This window comes from Dictyostelium discoideum (assembly GCF_000004695.1).
Source record: "Dictyostelium discoideum AX4 chromosome 6 chromosome, whole genome shotgun sequence".
Classification (NCBI taxonomy): domain Eukaryota; phylum Evosea; class Eumycetozoa; order Dictyosteliales; family Dictyosteliaceae; genus Dictyostelium; species Dictyostelium discoideum.
In genome coordinates, this window is record NC_007092.3 from 2,235,784 (window position 1) to 2,254,206 (window position 18,423).

Genomic DNA, 18,423 nt, shown 5'->3' on the forward strand with positions numbered 1-18,423 from the left:
TGTAATTAATTATTGATTTTTTTTTTTTTTTTTTTTTTTTTTTTTTTTTTTTTTATTTTAAAGAATAAAGATTGTTTAGAAAAAAAAAAATTGGGTTTTCATCATTTAAAAATTTTTTATTTTAGTTTATGCTTCACCTCTTGTTAAGATACATTCAAATAATAATTTAAGGGAAATCTAGATTTCCTGAAAATTAACCCAGACATAACATCGCGAATATATTCGAAAAAAAAAAAAAAAAAAAAACGCATGATGGCAATATTATTCATTGAAAATTATTAAACGAATTTTAATTTATTTTTTTTTTTTTTTATTTTTTATTTTTTTTTTTTAAATTAAAAGTATTTTTTTTTTTTTTTTTTTTTATTATTTTTAAACTAAAAATTACTTTCATACACATAATAATTATATTTCAATTTTTAATAATTTTTTTTTTTTTTTTTTTCTGAACCAAAGCTGGATTTTTAATATAATAATATTTAAATAAAAATAAATAAATAAATAAATTAATAAACAAACAAATAAATAAATATAAATAAATAAATATTTAAATATAAATAAATAAATAAATAAATAATTAAATAAATAAAATAAATAAAAAAATGGGAAGAAGTAGAAGAGGTAGTGTATCATCAAGTGCTAGTGAAAGTGCAAGTAGTTCAAGATCTGATATGTCAAGTTCAGAATCTGATAATGACCAATTAAAAAGACGTATGAAAATTGATGAACCAATTATATATTGTGAAGAGTGTAAATTAAAGACAGGATCAAAGTTTAATTTACGTTATAATACATTTGGTATCACTAATAATTCAATAGTATTTTATGGATCATTCTCTGTTAAAAAGAAGAGAAAGATTATACCATTGAAATCAATTAAAGAGGTTGAATGGTGTGAAGATGATAGTGTAAAATTAATCGTTCCAAGAGAACATAAAGATAAACCAAAAACATATCATATTCATTTTAAAAAATCTCATAAAGGTTCACCTTTTAGATTAATCGAATCAAGATTAAATGCTTCTAAATTTGATGTATGTAAAATTATTATTATTATTCTTTTTATTATTTTTATTTTTCTCTTTTAATTAATTTTTTATTTTTATTTATTTATTTATTTAATTAGCCATCAAATAGATTAACATCAGGTGAAGAATTATATAAAAATCCATCAACAGCAAATTTATTAAAACATTTCCAAAAATTACCTAGAGATGAAAGATTAGAACATTCATATAGATGCCGTATCAAAGGTCAATTGGAACAAAACTATGGCGTTATGTTTATAACTCAAACTCGTATATTATTTTTATCAATAGATACAACATTTAAAAGTGAAGAAATTAAATTAGAAAACGTTTTAGATATTAGTGAATCATTACCAAAGAAAGGTAAATTAAAGAAATCAATTCTAATTGATATGGGAAAAAATCAAATCTATTGTTTCTCTTCCTTTGATAATAAAGAAGAGACTTTAGAAAATTTAAAAAGATCTTTAGATTCATTTAAAAAACAACAAGTTTTACAGCAACAACAACAAAGAGTTCAAAGATCAACTTCACCATCTTCACCTTCTTCAACTACAACAACTACTACTACACCAAATCAAACAACACCAACTCAAACTCCAACTACTCCAAAGGTTACATATTTGAATGAAACACCTTTACCACATGGCTCAAAAACTGCCACATGGACGAGCGTTGGTTCTCCTCAACCAGTAACATCCTCTCCTTTAACTCCATTACCTAATACTACTAATAATAACAATAACAATAACAATAATAATAATAATAATAATAATAATAATAATAATAATAATTTACAAACAAAACCAACTACTACAACAACCACTAGACCACCATCTACACCATTATTACCAGAAAAAAAAGCTGAAAACTATGGGGATAGAGCAAATAAACTCTTTCCAAAAGAAACTCCAACTGAATTAAAACAAAATGAAGAGATTAAAAATAAAACTACAGTTGATAAATCAAGAAGGTGTTGTTCACTTTGGTAATAGAATTTTAACATATATATTTATTTTAGCAATCGTCTCAATTAATACTATAAAAACAAATAAAGTTTTAATATATAAAAATGGTATTAAAAAAATTAAAAAAATTAAAAAAAAAAAAGTTTATTCTCTAAATAAAATTTTAAAATATATACAAATAGTTTTATTAAAGTACAAAGGTTTTCTTTTCTTTTTTTTTTCTTTTCCTAATCTAAATTTACTAAAATTTTGGTATTAGTTTTTGAATAACACAATTTAAAAATTGGAAATATAAAATTAAAATACTTACTAACGTCATGACTTTCAGAGGATTTTACCTTTTTATTTGGTGAATTTGATAATGACTGTGATCTCTTTTTTGGTGAAACTAAGTTTGGTTGTGATGTATCAGAATATGATGATTCAGTACCAAGATGCGAGGTGAGGGAAGGAAGAGAATTTAAAGTCTTTTTTTTGGTAGGTGTTGTTTTTTTGGTAGGTGTTGTTGTTGTTGCTGCTGCTGTTGTAGCGATGGCAGTTTCACTAATAGGATCGGGTATTCTATCACGAATATTAATAATGAGACTTTTGTCAGGGTGAATGAATAAATAGTATCTTTCTTTCTTTGTCATAGCTTTTTGATAAATTATATGACTGCCACGAGGAATACCTAAACCATGAATGAATGCATAAGCAATATGTTTACAAAATCCATTACCTTGATGACGTTTATAATAATCTTCACAGGAACATGTATTTCTTGAACCACCAATTAAAACTTCATAACATAAAGTACTATCACCTTTTATAATGAATCTCTGTTCCAAATTATTTGAATCTAAAGGGAATTTGTGTATTAATTTCATAGTTTTACCCTCTGCTTTATCCAATCTGTCAATAATAATTTTATCAGGTAATCCTCTCCATTTCAAATAATTACTTTCAGCACCTCTTAATGCTTTTGAATAATTGATTTTAACAAGATTTGGGAAATCATTACTATCAATGAGAGGTTGAGAAATTTCTGGATTACTACCATTTACTAAATTATGATAACTATTATTATTATTATTATTATTATTATTATTATTATTATTATTATTATTATTATTATTATTATTATTATTGTTATTATTATTATTATTATTATTATTATTATTATTATTATTATTAGTATTTGAATTAACTTCTAAATTATTTTTATTATTATTACTTATTGGTTGTGGTAATTGATTAGGTGTGTTCATATTCTTATTATTATTATTATTATTATTATTATTAATATTGTTGTTATTAACTTGTTCTGATTTTATTGGTGTTTTAGTTGTTGTTTTTGTAGGTGTTGAAGTAGTAGTAGATTGAATAAAAGCTGATGATGAGACTGATTTAGGTAGCGGAGAGTTTAAAATTGGTTTTACTGGTGTTGACGGTAATGAAAAAGACAATGAGTTTTTGTTTTTATTAGTTTTTTCATTATTATATTTTAAATCTATATCTTTAGGTTCATCTCCATTTATACTCTTGTTTTCTATCTTTTTTGGTGTCATTTGATATCTAACATTTTCTAAATCAATAACTTTACTTTCATTTTTAACAACACTATTTTTATTATTATTATTATTATTATTATTATTATTATTATTATTATTATTATTATTATTATTATTATTATTATTATTATTTGAATTATTTAAATTGATATTTGATTTATTATCATTATTGCTATTATTATTATTTTTGAATGTTGAATGTGAAGTAATAGGTTTATAGTTAGGATTTTCTGATAACTCAAATGATAAATGACGAAATGAAGATTTATAAGGTTGTTGTTGATCTTTTGGTAGTCTTGATATTTCATTGTATAATAAAATATTTCTTTGTAATGATAAACTCTCAACTAAATAACTACCCATTGTTGGGAACATTTCTACCATTAAATTAAATGATGGTTGATTTACTAAAAAATCACTATGACTTTCTAATTCATCTAAAATTATTGAAAGATCTTGATTTACTATATTATCATTATTTTTAACAACCAAACTATTATTATTATTGTTATTGTAATTGTAATTATTATCCATTATTTATTTATATATTTTATAATTTCTATTTTTTTATTTTATTTCTTACTATTTTATTAAAAAAAAAAAAAAAAAAAAAAAAAAAAATTAAAATATTGCTATGAATCTGTTTATCTTTAAATTTATAACAGAGGATTTTGAAAAAATGTGAAAAAAAATAAAAAAAAAAATAAAAATAAAAATAAAAAAACAAAAATAAAAAGAGTAAAAACAAAAAAAAAAAAATGAAATTTTATGGGTTAAAATCTTCATTAAAGATATTTTTTTTTTTTTTTTTTTTTTTTTTTTTTTTTTTTTTTTTTTAATCTTTATAAAATATTTATTTTTAACTATTTAATTTAATTTAATTTTTTTAATTTTTTTTTTTATTGTAAATATAAACCTAATTGTTGATTACCAACCATAATGATGAATTGACCAGATTCTAAAGTAATTTTATTATCGACACCAATAAAGGAGAATTCATAGGCATTGAGGGTAAAAGAGATTTGTTGAGATTTAGCTGGCATAAGATCAACTTTTTGGAAACCTCTTAACATTTTAACTTCTGGAGTAACTTGAGCCCAAAGATCAGAGAGATATAAGAGAACAGAGTCTTTACCTTGAACGTTACCATTGTTTGTGACAGTGACAGTGAAAGTATAGGATTGACCTAAAACACCAGTGTAGTTACCAGATTGACCAGAGATTGGTTTACAATTGCTACAGGCGAGATTGGTATAGTTAAAAGTGGTATAAGAAAGACCATCACCAAATTGGAAGAGTGGAGTGGTGACACCATTTTCACTGTATTTGTGGTAATATGGAACACCGATATCACCAGTAGTACCTGGATAAGTTAAAGGAAGACGACCAGATGGATTTACATTACCCATGAGAATGTTGGCGATTGGTTTACCACCTTCACTACCTGGGAGATAAGCCATTAAAACTGCAGCACAACTGTAGACGAGATCTGGTGGTAAAATTCTTGGACGAGCTTCAACCAAAATTAAAACTACTGGTTTACCAGTGTCAACCAATTGTTGTAATAAGAGTACTTCATTTGGATCCATAGAGAGATCATAAATATCACCTGGAGTTTCAGCTTCTGGAAGTTCACCAATTACAACGACAACAACATCTGATGATTGAGCCAATTCAACGGCTTCATCGATTGAGGTTTGATTGGTTGGTACACCAATTTCATGACCAATGGTATATTGAATGTTAAAATCGGCGGTATCATTTGTAATTTCACGAAGACCAGTAAGAATTGAAGTACCGAATGGGAATTCAGAATCTTCATAAGCACCTTGCCAATGAACTGACCAACCACCATTTAAATTTCTAATACTGTCAGCGGATGGACCAGTTAAAAGTACATTCTTTATGGTATTGGTATTGAGTGGAAGAATATTATTCTTGTTTTGTAAGAGAGTGATTGATTCTTCAGCAGTGGCAGCGGCAGCTTCTCTATCTTGAACTTGACCAATGGTGTCAACGATGGCAGCATTTGGATTTGGGTATGGATTAGAGAAAAGACCGAGAGCATATTTAAGATTTAAGATTCTTCTAACTGAAAGATCAAGACGTGATTCTGGAACGGTACCAGCAGCAACCATTTCAGCGAGAATAATTGGGAAAGAAAGATCCAATGGAACCATAGACATATCGATACCAGCATCTAAAGCTTGCAAGATGGCCTCTTCGGCACTACCAGCGGTATGATGGAAGTAAACGAGTTTTTCAATATCTTGCCAATCAGTTACTGCAACACCTTCAAATTGTAATTCACCTCTGAGTACTTCAGTTAGATATTTGTAGCTGGTGTGCATTGGTACACCATTTACTTCACCAGAGTTAATCATAATTGTACCTGCACCAGCACCAGTGATAGCTTCAGCGAAACTTGGTAAGAAGTAACGTCTTAACATTCTCTCTGGAATCCATGCGGCAGTTCTATCCTTACCAGAGGTTGGGTCGGAATAACCAAAATAATGTTTAGCAGTACAAACTGCAGATGGGGCATTGATTGGACCATCGAATGAATTGTTACCACCTTGGAAACCACGAACGGCAGCAGCACCCATCATTGATGCAACGTATGGATCTTCACCAAAAGTTTCATAGATACGAGACCATAATGGTTGAACACCAATACCTAAAACTGGTGCAAACACCCAAGGGATACCAACGGCAACAGTATCTTTTGAAGTAATTTGTGCAGCAGTAGTAGCATGTTCAATATTGAAAGTAGCGGCTAAACCAGTATTATGTGGGAATAAAGTTGCTTTGTGAACATAATTTGCACCATGTACTGAATCTAAACCATAAATCATTGGAATCTTATTTGGACTACCTTCGATAACAATGGTTTGAATAGTATTAATCATATCTAACCAAACACTACTATTAATATGATGAATATCACCTGCTAAACCACCTGATACTGGTGAATTTAAATATGATCCAATATAATAAGTTTTAGCATAATATGCTAATGTTGTTTCATTAATTGTAATTGTATTTGGTGATGTTAATGTTGTAATATCCAACTTTTTAAAAAAAAAAAAAAAAAAAAAAAAAAAAAAAAAAAAAAAAAAAAAAAAAAAAAAATTTTATATTAATATTGGTAAAATGGATAAATGAAAATAAAGATAATAATAAAAATAAAACTTACTTGAGTCATTTGACCAATTTTTTCAGTGATTGACATTTTTGACATTAAATTATCAACAAAAGTATCTCTGGCAGACATGAAATTAATATTTTCTTGATTTAATTGTTTCTTTGGATAAATTTGACTATACTCTAATTTGAGTTCTCTTTTATTTCCAAAAGTACGTGGTTTTTCAATGACTTCAGCTTCTTCACCTCCAACAATGCTTACTCTAATTGAACTTCCATATGTTGAACTTATTAATAAATTCACTATCAACAATGACAGTAAAAATAAACTTTTAATAGTTTTCATCTTTTTATATATATATATAAAATTGAATTTAATTAAATATTCTTTATATATATATATGTATATGTATATTCCAATATTTAAAAATGATTAAAAAAAAAAAAAAAAAAAAAAAAATTTAAAAAAAAATATATTTATTTATGTATTTGTATAGTATTTTTTAATATTATTATTATTGTTTTTGTTATGATATTGAAAAAAAAAAAAAAAGTTAGTTCAATATTTATATAAAATGAGAAATTGGTTTTTTTATTTTTAAAAAAAAAAAAAAAAATAAATAAAAAAAATAAATTGATAATAATAAAAAATTAAACAAAATAACAATAAAAATATAATTTAATAAAATAACCAACATACTAATAATAAGCGAATATTATTGATTAATGGTGCAGTGTTAACCTCTTTACGATTCTTTTTCTTTTATGTTTGAAAACAAAATTAAAAATAAATAAAATAATAAAAAATAAAAAACAAAAACAAAATAAAATTAAAATAAAAAATAAAAATATTAGAAAGAATAATTGTTAATAACCCTTCATAATATTATTATTATTTTTTTTTTTTTTTTTTTTTTTTTTTTTTTTTTTTTTTTTCTTCTTTCTAATATTTTTTTTTATTGTAATTAGAATACATGTGCTTAAAAATAAAGTAAATTTATAAAAAAAAAAAAAAAAAAAAGAAAATCTATAAATGGGTAATTTCATTATACTGTGGGTGGTTTGGTTTGTGTGGGCGAGTGGTGATTTTGTAATTGAAAATCCATATTTTTTTTAATATTAATTATTTTTTAAATATTTTATTTTTTTTGTTTTTTTTTTTATATTTTATTTTATTCTGTTTTCCTTTTTATTTAAAATTTTTAAAAGAAATAAAACGACAACAATAAAAACAATAATAAATCCAATTTTGGTAAATTGTTTCGAAAGTACTAATATAAATTGTCATTTTTTTAATTTTTTGTGTTTTTTTTTTATTTTTTTTTTTTGATTGTTTCAATTAAATGGGTGGTATGATTATAAATTATAAATTTTGTATAAAGATATTTCTTTACTATTTTCAAAAAATTACCTTTTTTATCTAAATTTTTTTTTTTTCTCTAAAAAAAATTAAAATTACAATACAAATAAATAAAAAAATTAAAATAAATAAATAAAATAAATAAATAATAAATTGAATTGAGTTTTGGTTTATAGTTTTTTTTTTATTTAACTAACTTTATTAAATTTTATTTTTATATTAAAAATTTTATTGAAAAATTATTATATTAATTTAAAAAATTAAAAAAAAAAAAAAAAAAAAACTATAAACCTACAAAATATCCATAACTATCAATCAATTTATCAAATCAAAAAAAAAAAAAAAAAAATGAAAAAAAAATAAATAAATAAATAAAAAAATAAAAAAAATTAAAATTTACTAAAGAGAGATAGGTGCCGTTATTTTATTTAATTTTATTTATTTTCACATACCATTGAAATGATGGTTTTAAAAAAAAAAAAAAAAAAAAAAAAAATAACTAAAAAAAAAAAATCAAAAAAAAAAAAGAAAAAAATCAAAAAAAAAAAAAAATCAAAAAAAATCTTTATTTTTCTAAAGGGCGCACCGACATTGCATTTTGAAACATTCTATGTGACGTTATTTTTTTTTTTTTTTTGTCCAATGTAATCAAATTTCGACCAGAGTTTTGAAGGGTTAAATTTCATATGAAATTGAATTTTTTAAATTGAAAAAAAAAAAAAAAAAAAAAAAGCAATACAAATAATAATAAATTTAAAATAAATATAATATTAATTTCAAATAATTATTGGGGGATCATTGGTTTTAAAATCAATTAAATACTTCTGTTTTTATTCTTATTTTTATTTATTTTTTTTATTTTTTTTATACATATATAAATTATTTATTACCCATTATTCTTTTTTTTTTTTTTTTTTGTAGTCCTTGGTTCGAAACTTTGTGTGATTGTGGACAAAATGTTTGGAATGACCAACAATTTAATCCAATTTTTCTTTTTTTTTTTTGTAAATCTAAAAAGAAATTTTTTTTATTTTATTTTATTTGGATTTTAATTAAAAAAAACATTTCATTTTCTCATTACTTATTTTATTTTTTCAAATTTTTTTTTCTTTTATTACTTTTTTTTTTAATTAATTTCTTATTATTTATTATTATTTTATATTTTTTTAAACATTTTAATTTATTTTTTTTTTTTTAAGGACCATCTGATTTTAGATATTTTTTTTTTTTTTTTTTTTTTTTTTTTTTTTTTTTTTTTTTTTTGTTTAAATAATATTATTATTTCTTTTGTTGTTTTAATTTATCGAGTTCCTTTTTAGCATCTTCTCTTGCATTGCTTGAAACAGAAGTTGTTGGTGGTGATGCTAATGAAGATTTCAAATCTTTTCTTGAAGAGGTCTTATCTTTTGAGATTAAACTTGTAAAGAAGTTTGCCAAAGCTGCTCTTTCTGCACTTGGTGAAGCTGCAACTGGATTGTTTGATGATTTAATATCCTAATATAAATTAAATGAAAAATAAAATACAGTATAAACACAAATTATTAGTTACATGCAACAACATCATTATAATATTATTATTATTATTATTATTATTATCATCATCATCATCATCATTATTTTTTAATTATTATTATTAACATACACTAAGTGGTTTATCAGTTGGTTGTAATGGTGTATTAATTGATGGGGTTGAGGTATTATTGATATTATTATTGCTATTATTATTATTTGAAGATTGTGATAATGGTGATGGAGTAGAAGGAGAATTAATTGAGGATTGATCGTCATTATCCAATTGTGATTTAATTTTACCCAAGAAATCTTGATCGTCATCACAAATTATACTATTGGTTTGAGTTTGTTCTCTTCTTTTAATGATTGATGGTTTCTTTACAATATTTTCATATGGTTCGTCAGTATCTTTACAAACTTTTTGATTCTCAAAATCTACTTGAATCTTTGCTAATGTATCCCAACCTGCTGGCACAAATATTTGATCCTTTTCAATCAATTGTGTCTTTGATTTCAATTCAAATCCAAATAAAATATTCTCAATATATTCTAATGTAACACCACAATTAATTTCTTTTCTTGCTGATGTATAAATTAAACCAGCACCATCTAAATAATAATAATAGTAATAATAGTAATAATAATTAATATATTGACTACTACAAACTAAAATAACTAAAAATCTAATAAAAAACATACATTGTAAACAAATTCTTCTTAAATATTGTTGAATATAATCAAATAATTCATCTTTATAATCGAAATCTTTTTCAAGCATAACGACTGAATCACTTTTACAACAAGCAACTAAAATTGGTACACCTAAATTATTGATTAAAATATTTTCACTTAATGGTGGTAATACACTTGCATCCTCTGCTGATGAAATATTAACTTTCTTTTTCTTTTTTTTCTGTACATTATTAGTTTGTATTTTATCTGTTGTTGGTGATGTTTTATTTGTATTATTCTCTATATTATTTGATGTTGTTGTTGTAGTAGTTGTTGCTGCTGTTGTAGTTGGTTCTTCATATTCATGCCATTTAATTGATAATTTATCCTGTAAATTTTTAAAACCATTCTTGTCATCTTTAAAAATTGATTTAATATGTTCTTCTAAAATACCTAACCATTTCTATTAAAAAATAAATAAAAAAGTAATAATAATAATAATAATAATAATAATAATAATAATAATAATAATAATAATAATAATAATAATAATAATAATTAGTTTTGTATGAATAAAGGTATGGTAATATTATTATTATTATCATTATTGAATTCTTATTTGTTTTTATTTATATATATATAAATATAAAATATTGATGTATGAATTACCTTTAATGATTCAACTAAATTCCATGGTTGTGAAAAATCTAAAGTTATAATGACCATACAATTTTTTATATTTTCTTTATTGAGTGAGAATTTTAAGAGATCATTTTGGGATGCTTCACCTTCTAAAGACCAATAATTGATTCTACCAACTGGATCCTCTGATGTGTCATCCTCGTATATATCTGAAAATGTATAACTTAATGCAATACTCTTTAATGATTCTACATTTGAAACTGTATCAAATTTTGATAATAATAATGATTTACCAGATGTTGGATCACCTAAAATTGCAACATCTCTTTTTTCGAAATAATTGTTTTTATTTGATGATTCTCTTAAAATTTGACCCCAAATATCTTCTTCTTGTTGTTGTTGTTCTACCATTTTTTTATTAAACTAAAATTTCGACCTAAAAAAAAAAAAAAGAAAACAAAACAATTAGTTTGGATCCTTTTTTATATTTTTATTTTTATTTTTAATTTTATTTTATATTAATAAATATACACACTAAATAAAAATAGGTAGAGCAATATTATGATGTATGTTTGAAAGAAAAAAAAAAAGCGCTGTGAGTTCAACAAAATTAAAAAAAAAAAAAATTAAAAAAAAATTAAAAATTAAAAAAAAAATTAAAAAAAAAATTTTTTTTAAAAAAAAAAAATATTATTTTTATTTTTTTGGTTAATTCAAATAAAAAAAATCTACAAACTGATTTATTTTATTTTTTTTTTTTTTTTTTTTTTTCTTTTTTGAGATTTCTCTTTTTAGTAAAAGAATTTTTTTTAATCCCAAATGTTTTTATTTTTTATCCACAAATATAAAAATAAAAAAAAATTAACAAAAATAAAACCATTTTTTTTTAATTTTTTTTTTTTTTTGAGATTTCTTTTTTTAGCATTATTATTTTTTTTTTATTTTTTTTTTTTTTATTAATCAAAAAAAAAAAATTTTATTTTTATTTTAATTTTAGTTTAAGAAATTAATTTTTTGAAGATTTTTTATTTGGTTTTGAAGAGTCGGCAGCGGATGATGAGGTTGGATTAGTTTTAGTTGTTGATTTATTGGTGGCAGCAGAGGAAGCAGTTGCGGATGATTTTGAAGTTGTTGCTTTTGTTGTTGGATTTGGAGTTTTAGCCATTGTTATTTTTGATTTTGAGGTGGTTGCAGTGGTGGTGTTGGTGGTAGTTGTAGTATTAGTTGATTTTGATTTTTTTGATTGAGATTTCTTTGGTTTACCATTTATATAATTTAATAATTCAGAGACACTACCATTTTCAAGTGAAGGTGGCATAGCAGAGACACGTGGTTGTGATTTTTTGAATTGATCAGCTTTTTCTTTTTGTAATCTAGCCAATTCATCTTGTTCAGCTTTCAAGGCTTGATGTTGTTTGAAAAGTTTAATTTGGTTAGCAGTTTGACTGAGACCAGTGTAGAATTCCAAAGATTCTTTAGTACGTGGATGAGCTTCACCCAATTCTTTCTCCAAGATATCGGTTGATTTCTTTTGGTGAATGATAGAGTCATCAAAGTTTGTAGCACGAGCACAAACGATAGCCATCTTATGATAGGTGGTTGAACACATGAGATGATCTGGTGTGAAGAGGAATTCTTGGTGTTTTAAGGTTTGCTTTAAGAATTCCAAAGCCAAATCGAAACGTTCAGTATCTTCGAGAATTGCAGCGATAGCAGTGTAGATTGAAGCACGTTCTGGGTTATATTCACCACCTAAGAGATCGGTGAGGTATAAGACATGTTTCATATAACCAATGGATTCATTGTAACGACCAGAACGTTGACAGAAAACGGCCAATGTGGTGTAAGCTTGAACGGTTTCATGATGATCGAGACCAGCGGTTTTCTCTGTGATGACCAATGCATTCTTTTGATACTCGATTGCAAGATCGTATTGTTCATTTTGGTATGCCAACATAGCCAAATGAGTGAAACAAGCACCGGCATCTGGGTGAATTGGGCCGTGAACTTGATGGTAGATAGCCAAGGCTTCACCGAGTAATTCAGTTGCTAATTCGTATTTTCTTTGATTAAAGAATGTTTTACCAGCTTCCAAAAGGTCTAAACCATCGGTTGATCTTGGATTGACATGTTTAACAATTGGGAATAAATCAACGATATCCTCTGGTGAGAATGGAGCATCGGTGGTGAAGTTATAATCTTTAGCCAAGATTTGAATACCCATCTTGAGACAAATACAACGTAATACGATTAAACGTGATTCCATTGGCACGGAATGAGTTGGAATTTCAAAATCGAATTTGCTGCTTACCAATTGAGCGATTTCACTCCAAAGTTTACCTTGAGTCAATTCATTGATTGCTGAGGATTTGATTTGTTTGGCTTTCTTTGATTTCTCATCAGCAGAGACTGAACCGGTTTCAGTACCAAGGAAACAATTTAAAAAGTGAGAGATGGAATGAGCCATATCGGAGGCGTTGGTGGAACGTAATAATCTATTGAAACAATGTTTGGCAGCTCTGCTGACCATTTCATTGAATAAGAGGTCTTGGATGAATGGTACGTTGGCAGATTCATTCTTTGCAATGTAACCTAAATAACGCATATTGATACCACGTACATGCATGACTTGGGTGAGAGTTTGACCATCGACTGGAGCAACATTGAAAAGCATTAAATCTTCAATGAGTCTTGGAATGAGAATACCCTTTAAGAATGCGCCAATAGCCTTCAAATCTTCGATATCTTTTTGTTGTTCCTCTGGGGTTCCACCGAGTTTAACCTTTGAGAAAAGGTTTGGATTGAATGATACCACTGGTGATTGGGCCAAATCCTCCTCTGTCAATTGAACATCTTCATCTCTGGCGGTGGCAGTTGGTGGGTCAATACCTTCCTTCTTTTGTCTCTCTTCTTTTTCCTTTAATTTTTGTTGTCTCTTTTGATTTAACCAAGTTACTTTAAAATATTCAGAGTAGGTAGCGATTGCTTCTGGTCTAAGAACTGACAATTGATCCTTGGTTTCTGTGTAATTTGGATCACGTGGTGTTGCTTTAATTAAATCCAAAATATAACGACGACCATCGATACCAATAATACCTTTTGATTCAAATGATGTACAAACACTAACCTCTTGATTAGTATCTTCTGAAATTACTTTACTCTCTGATAAATGAAGTAATGATGCAGCTTGAAGTAATCTAGAATGAAATTCTGGATCAGCTTTAATTGATTTTGTATTATTATTTTTATTTTCTTCATTTTCTTCTTTTTGTTGTTGTTCTTCTTCTTCATTTGTTGGTGTATCCATTGAACCATAATAAATTTTTGAAGTTTTTTCAGTTGTTAAAATACCAGGAATTAAAGATTGAGCAATGATTCTTTGGCCTTTATAATCTACGATGGCAGTACCTAAAGTGTAAAGACCATCAATATCGGCTAAATTATATAAACGAATACCTTTGAGATCATTGTTTGCAGATGTACGAGCAGCATCATCACCACCACAATCGGTGAAAGAATCACGAGTGTCCAATGCATAGGAAAAGAAGATATTATTGTAGAGGAACATATGACTTCTTTGATTTTCAGCTGGATTAATTGGAAGAATTGCTTTATCGACAATGACTTGAGCACCACGAATTGCGCATTCAACAAATTCAGAATTTACCTTACTGATAGCACGATCTCTAATGATACGTTCTTGAACGGTTGATTTTGGTAACTCCTTTGGTGCTTGGATCTCTTCGTTCCAATCACGAGGATTGCCACGCAACTCAACGTCTTGTACGCTAACAAAAGTATCGGTACCTTTATTGATATCGTAACGATTGGTCTTTGATGAGGCAACCCAATTGTGTACTGGTAATACGCCTGGAAGCATATCGAATGGATGATTACGACCAATGTTTGTAAGGATTTGATTTAAACCACGACGGAATAATCTTGAAACTTGGGTCAATAATTGATGTAAACTATGATTGATGGTTGCCTTTGGTGAAACTGATGGATTGAATGTTGCATTGCTTGATTGATTAATGAAAAAACCTTGAGTTGATGCTGTAACACAAATGGTTGTACCCTCTAATAATGTGATATCCAAATAGAATAAATCACCAAACAATTTTCTATATCCTGGTACTGGTGACCAACCACTGTAAATCATTGATTTAACACATTGAACTGGTGCAATTGGACTCTCTGGATAATAACTACTTAACATTGGTTTATCAATACCTTTAATCTCTGTCATCTTTTGTTTTCTCTCTTTTTGTTGTGGTGTTAACTTCTCTTCATTATTTTCATTATTCAATGATTCATCACCATTATTCTTTTTATTACCTTTTTTATTATGATGTTTATTCTTTTTATTTTGTTGTTGTTCAGTTGCTATAGTTTCTTTTTCCTCTTTATCTTCAGTTTGTTGTTGTTGTTGTTGTTGTTGTTCAAATTTTTGTTTTTGTTCTTCTAATTGTTGTTCTTCAGTTAAAATATTTGATTTCTCTGGGAATGAAAAACTTGTGAAAAGACTTGGATTATTCATATTGGCAAATTCTGTTAAACCTGTATTCATAATATCTCTTAATCTTTTAACGTGTAATTTTGCTGATCTCTCATTGTAATCGACTGGTACCATTTCCAAGGTAGCGCCTTCAACAAGACCTTCAATAGAACTAAGTTCTGAATATTCTGGAATTTGTTTACCATATAAACGAAATTCAAAAGATGAATATAAACATGTCTCTGAGGTTTCATATAAAAAGCTTTGAATATCTATTAATGTATCTGTTGGTTGAACTTGAATATTAATAGTACCAATTTCAGCTGGTGTTTTAATTGAAATTTGGAATGATTGTGAAACTATAATAATAAAATAAATATTAATAATTTAATCTTAAAATTTTTTTTTTTTTTTTTTTTTTTTTTTTTAATAATAACCAATATGTATATATGTGTGAATATACCAAATGGATATGAGATATAAAAAAAAAAAAAAAATTAATAAAAAAAAATAAAAAATATCTTTCCCCCAATGTGCAAGTGATATTTTTTTTTTTTTTTTTTTTTTTTTTTTTTTTTGAAATAAAATTTGCGAATCTTATAATTAATTTATTTACCTTGTTCATTTTCTTGTTCGACTTGTTCAACTTGTTCAACTTGTTCACCACTAACAACAGTTTCCTTTTCGTTGTATTCTTCAACGGTTGGGTTATCAATAGTTTCTGACATTTTTATAATTTATATATATTATTATTTTACTCTTTTATATTAAATTTCTATTGCTATTATTATTTTCTTAATTTTTATTTATTTCTTCTTTTTTTTTGTCAGTAATGTAAAAAAAAGAAATGAATGAAATTAAATTAAAGAAAAAAAAAATAAAAAATAAAAATTAACTTTTTTTTTAAAAAAAAAAATAAATAAATAAATGAATTTAAATAAATATATTTAAATAAACGCTCGGTTGAAGAAAAAAGAAAAAAAAAAAAAAAAAAAAAACGAAAATGATAGTTTTTTCACCAGAAAAATGAAAAAAAAAAAAAAAAAAAAATTAATTTTAAATATTTAAATTTCGTAATTATAACGATGATGTTTACTGTTACTTTGTTTTAAAAAGATGAAAACAAAAAAAAAAAAATAAAAAAAATAAAAAAAATAAAATAAAATAAAAAAATAAAAATATATATATAAATAAAATTAAATGGAGATTAACAAAAAAAAAAAAAAAAAAAAAGAAAGAAAGAAAGAAAAAATAATTAAATAAATAAATAAATTGTAACACATTCTAATTAGAAAAAAAAAAAATTATAAGAATATTTTACAAAGTTTATTTTTATTTTTATTATTTTTCTTTACTTTCACTTTTTTTTTTTTTTTTTTGTTTAAAGATGTGGTTGGGATGATGGTACAGCAGTATGTATCGAATTCGTTATATCTGTTACTTTTTGATTTAAAGGTTCAATTTGTTGTAAACTATTTTCTAAGAATTTAACTTGATTCATTAATTCTTGTGATAATTGTTGCATTTGTTTTACCATCTGTTTTTTTTTTTTTTTTTTTTTTTTTTTTTTTTAAAAATTAGTGTTTGGAAATAAAAAATTAAATTTAATTAAATTAAAAAAAAAAAAATCTAAATTTTATTTACCTCGTCAGTTTGTGAAATGTTACCTTCATGAGCTGCAAATGATTTTGAAATTAATAACATATTGTCGTGAAGGTTTGAATTTTTGACTAATGATTTAACTGTTTTTCCTAAATCATTTACTATATTTTCACCCAATTCCGTTAACTCCTTTTTCTTTATTGAGGCAGGATCATTTGTGTTGGATTTTGGTTTAAATGGTATAACTAATTGACTCATATATATATATATAAAGAAATATTAATAAAAAAAAAAAAAATATAAAAAAACTAAAAAAGGATAATTAAAATTTAAAAAAATAAAAAATTTAAAAAAATAAAAAAAAAATAAAAAAAAATTTCTAATGGGGGAATTTTTTTTTTTTTTTAATTTATTTTTTTTTTTTTTTTATTTTTTTTTTTATTTTCCTCAACAAACGAGAGGATGACAAACTCAAGTAATAATAGTAATAAATGTGAAAATAAAAACTATTATGAAATTTTAAAGGTTTCAATTGATGCAGATATTGAAGAAATTAAGAAATCCTATAGAAAATTAGCTTTATTATATCATCCAGATAAATTAAATAAAGAAGAAAATATTGAAGAAAATATCAATAATTTTTCAAATTGTTTAGTTAATAACAATAATAATAATAATAATAGTAATACCAAAGATTTCAATGATATTCAAATTGCATGGGAAACTTTAAAAGATGATTTATTAAGAAAGCAATATGATTCATTATTATTAGGTAAATTTTTATTATCATTACCAACCATCAGTTCACACACACACACAAAAACGTAAATTATAATAATAAATGGATTACTAATTTTTTTTTTTTTTTTTTTTTTTTTTTTTTTTTTTTTTATAGAGCAAAAAAGACAAAAATATTCAGTTTCTGATGAAATTGATTTAGATGATATGGAATTTATTGAAGAAAATAGTGAATATGTATATCCATGTAGATGTGGGGACCATTATATAATAACAGAAGATCAATTATCTGAAGGAAGTGATGTGGTATGTTGTTCTGGTTGTTCTTTATCAATTAAAGTAATTTATCAAATGGAATAGTAATGTAATAATAATATTTTCATTAAAGAGTTCAAAATAAAATTTTTTTTGTATCCCTTTTTCAAATTTACCCGCCAATATTTTTTTTTTATTATTTTTTTTATTTTTATTATTTTTTTTTTTATTTTGTTTTTATTTTTAATTATTTTTTTTTATTATTTTTTTATTTTTTTTTTTATTTTTAAAATAGTGTTCACCTTTAATTATTTTTTTTAGTTTTTTTATTTTTTTTTCATTATTCCATACTATTATTTTTATTTTTTTTTTTCAATTTTTTATTTCAATAATTTTTAAAATTTTTTTTTTTTTTTTTTTCATTATTTGTTCTCCCTAAAAAAAAACAACTTCA

At 24.4% G+C, this 18,423-nt stretch overlaps 7 protein-coding genes across 7 annotated transcripts; 2 read left to right on the forward strand and 5 right to left on the reverse strand.

Annotated features, from left to right (window-relative positions):
• Positions 1 to 602: 602 nt before the first annotated feature.
• DDB_G0292978 (hypothetical protein) lies at positions 603 to 2,020 on the forward strand (the record flags this gene model as incomplete). The annotated part of the gene is made up of 2 exons (XM_629423.1): positions 603 to 1,034; positions 1,127 to 2,020. The coding sequence occupies 2 exons, from the start codon at positions 603 to 605 to the stop codon at positions 2,018 to 2,020; spliced, it is 1,326 nt and encodes a 441-aa protein (XP_629425.1).
• A 203-nt stretch (positions 2,021 to 2,223) lies between these two features.
• On the reverse strand, positions 2,224 to 4,080 carry DDB_G0292902 (hypothetical protein; the record flags this gene model as incomplete). Its single annotated transcript, XM_629424.1, has 1 exon — positions 2,224 to 4,080. One exon carries the CDS (start codon positions 4,078 to 4,080, stop codon positions 2,224 to 2,226), a length of 1,857 nt encoding a protein of 618 aa, XP_629426.1.
• A 365-nt stretch (positions 4,081 to 4,445) lies between these two features.
• Positions 4,446 to 7,036, reverse strand: gluA (beta glucosidase; the record flags this gene model as incomplete). Its single annotated transcript, XM_629425.1, has 2 exons — positions 4,446 to 6,617; positions 6,743 to 7,036. 2 exons carry the CDS (start codon positions 7,034 to 7,036, stop codon positions 4,446 to 4,448), a joined length of 2,466 nt encoding a protein of 821 aa, XP_629427.1.
• Positions 7,037 to 9,328: 2,292 nt separating this feature from the next.
• Positions 9,329 to 11,287, reverse strand: dync1li1 (dynein light intermediate chain; the record flags this gene model as incomplete). The annotated part of the gene is made up of 4 exons (XM_629426.1): positions 9,329 to 9,544; positions 9,693 to 10,171; positions 10,262 to 10,697; positions 10,904 to 11,287. The coding sequence occupies 4 exons, from the start codon at positions 11,285 to 11,287 to the stop codon at positions 9,329 to 9,331; spliced, it is 1,515 nt and encodes a 504-aa protein (XP_629428.1).
• Positions 11,288 to 11,882: 595 nt separating this feature from the next.
• On the reverse strand, positions 11,883 to 16,102 carry cluA (150 kDa protein; the record flags this gene model as incomplete). The annotated part of the gene is made up of 2 exons (XM_629427.1): positions 11,883 to 15,733; positions 15,991 to 16,102. 2 exons carry the CDS (start codon positions 16,100 to 16,102, stop codon positions 11,883 to 11,885), a joined length of 3,963 nt encoding a protein of 1,320 aa, XP_629429.1.
• A 653-nt stretch (positions 16,103 to 16,755) lies between these two features.
• On the reverse strand, positions 16,756 to 17,234 carry DDB_G0292906 (hypothetical protein; the record flags this gene model as incomplete). Its single annotated transcript, XM_629428.1, has 2 exons — positions 16,756 to 16,911; positions 17,019 to 17,234. The coding sequence occupies 2 exons, from the start codon at positions 17,232 to 17,234 to the stop codon at positions 16,756 to 16,758; spliced, it is 372 nt and encodes a 123-aa protein (XP_629430.1).
• A 204-nt stretch (positions 17,235 to 17,438) lies between these two features.
• Positions 17,439 to 18,074, forward strand: dph4 (DNAJ heat shock N-terminal domain-containing protein; the record flags this gene model as incomplete). Its single annotated transcript, XM_629429.1, has 2 exons — positions 17,439 to 17,748; positions 17,872 to 18,074. The coding sequence occupies 2 exons, from the start codon at positions 17,439 to 17,441 to the stop codon at positions 18,072 to 18,074; spliced, it is 513 nt and encodes a 170-aa protein (XP_629431.1).
• Positions 18,075 to 18,423: the final 349 nt, after the last annotated feature.